General features: G+C 51.6%; 1 protein-coding gene across 1 annotated transcript in view; it reads left to right on the forward strand.

The window, feature by feature from the left end:
* Window positions 1-393: 393 nt before the first annotated feature.
* Window positions 394-1,812, forward strand: part of LOC119361959 (peptidyl-prolyl cis-trans isomerase FKBP62-like) — a 5,132-nt gene continuing 3,713 nt past the window's right edge. Inside the window, exons 1-2 of the mRNA XM_037627133.1 lie at window positions 394-718; window positions 820-906. Of these exons, the coding sequence (XP_037483030.1) occupies window positions 475-718; window positions 820-906 (331 nt within the window). The 5' untranslated portion in view covers window positions 394-474. The remainder of the gene's footprint in view (window positions 719-819; window positions 907-1,812) is intronic.

The following is a 1,812-nucleotide window of genomic DNA, read 5'->3' on the forward strand; positions in this document are numbered from 1 at the left end:
ATGAGGGTTAACTGGTGCATGTGATAGCGAAAACAAAAACACCCAGCCGCACCAGTCAACCCTCATTCTCGCCTCTACAACCGATGCCACCCGGCTCGGTCTCGCCCGGGTCACCCCTGTCTCTGGCATCAGAGCATTGCAATGCCTTCCTGAAATCAATTGATCTAAAATTGCCCCTCAATAATTGCATGATAATAAATAGCAAATCGGATAACACTATATTAGACATATGATATCCTCCTAATAATAATATCCTATATCAAGCACGTGAAAAAGGAATTCGGTGAAGAGACAAGAACTCTCTAGACCGCTCCCGCAGCCTCCCTCCCTCCCCCCAAACCCAAAACAAACCCTTCGAACTTTCGCACGCGGCGAATAATAAAACTGCCGTCGGCGCATCCACCCATCCCATCGTACCACACACTGCAGACACACCCCTTCTCGAAGCTCCCATCCCGCGGCCGGAATCCAGAAATGGACGACCTCCTCGGCCTCGGCTTCCCGGGGCCCGGCGGCTACGACGGCGAGGACGAGGAGGCCATGAGGAGCCTCTACGCCGGCGCCCCCGCGGAGGAGGAGGAGGAGGTCGACGAGGGGTACGCCGTCGCGGCGATGAAGGCCGGGGACGAGAGGGGGATCGGGAAGGAGGGGCTCCGGAAGAGGCTCCTCAGAGAGGGCGAGGGCTCGCAGCTCCCCGGCGCCGGCGACGAGGTCGAAGGTAGCGCGCCCTCCTAGTCCTCGCCGCTTCTCCGGCGTGGACGGGTTCGAATTCGATTGGGTTGACTTGGGCGTTGACTTGGTTTTCAACTTCTGCCGCAGTGCACTACACGGGGACGCTGGCGGACGGCACCAAGTTCGACTCCAGCCGGGACCGCGGCGCCCCGTTCCGGTTCACCCTCGGCCGAGGTACCGCCGCGGCTCTCAGTCTCACTCACAGTCAACCCCTCCTCTGTTTCTTCTGCTCTGGCCGTAGATGGTTAGGATCGGAAATTTTGTGATGGTTAGATCGGAAATCTGATAGTAGGAGTACAAGTTTACAACCAGCTGCAGGCGGATTGGCAGCAAATCTGGCATCTACGACGCTGACTGGGGCAGGGCTCGTCAGGATCCAGTTTAGTGTGATTCTGCTTGAGTGGGGAATGATCTGAATTTTGTTTCCTGGGTCAACCCCTGCTTCACGCACTCCATCGTGACTACTGAACCACCAGATCTGTTGGATTTGAAACCAAATGTGCTCGTTTGCATTTCATCCCTATTTTGAAGTAACGAATTGTGCGATTCTGTGTCACATAAACCGAATATTGATAAGAGTTGTTAGTTGTTCGTCCAAGGCTTGTCTTATAACCAAACTAAATGCACCTTACTTTCCCGGATGGAGAAATAATAGGATCTCTAGTTACTATATAGAATCATTTCCACAACAGTTTCAAAGATAAGCACAGGTTATCACGGTTGAAATGAAGCCTAGCTGTTTCAACTTCTTTCTGTCTCTTTTTCTTAAGCTGGACGGTTGTGTTTGTTACATTAAGGTCGGTAATTGTTATTTGTCTTCTTCGCTTTAGCTTATCCTCATGCCAAAGCCCTGTTTTCTGTCAAGCCTAACTTGCTTTGAGTTGGATGGAACAATTCTGAACATATATTGTGTGTGGGTACGTGGGCAGTGGCGGAGCTTGACAAAGCTGGCTGCGGGGAGACCTCGTACGGTGCAGGGAGACCTCACCAAATCTGAATTTTGTATGGGACAAAATACAATAGTATCTCTAATCTATGCTCTCTCTGATAAAATTTCTTAAATGTGCAAAACTGCCCCCC

This window comes from Triticum dicoccoides, chromosome 2B, assembly GCF_002162155.2.
Source record: "Triticum dicoccoides isolate Atlit2015 ecotype Zavitan chromosome 2B, WEW_v2.0, whole genome shotgun sequence".
NCBI lineage: Eukaryota > Viridiplantae > Streptophyta > Magnoliopsida > Poales > Poaceae > Triticum > Triticum dicoccoides.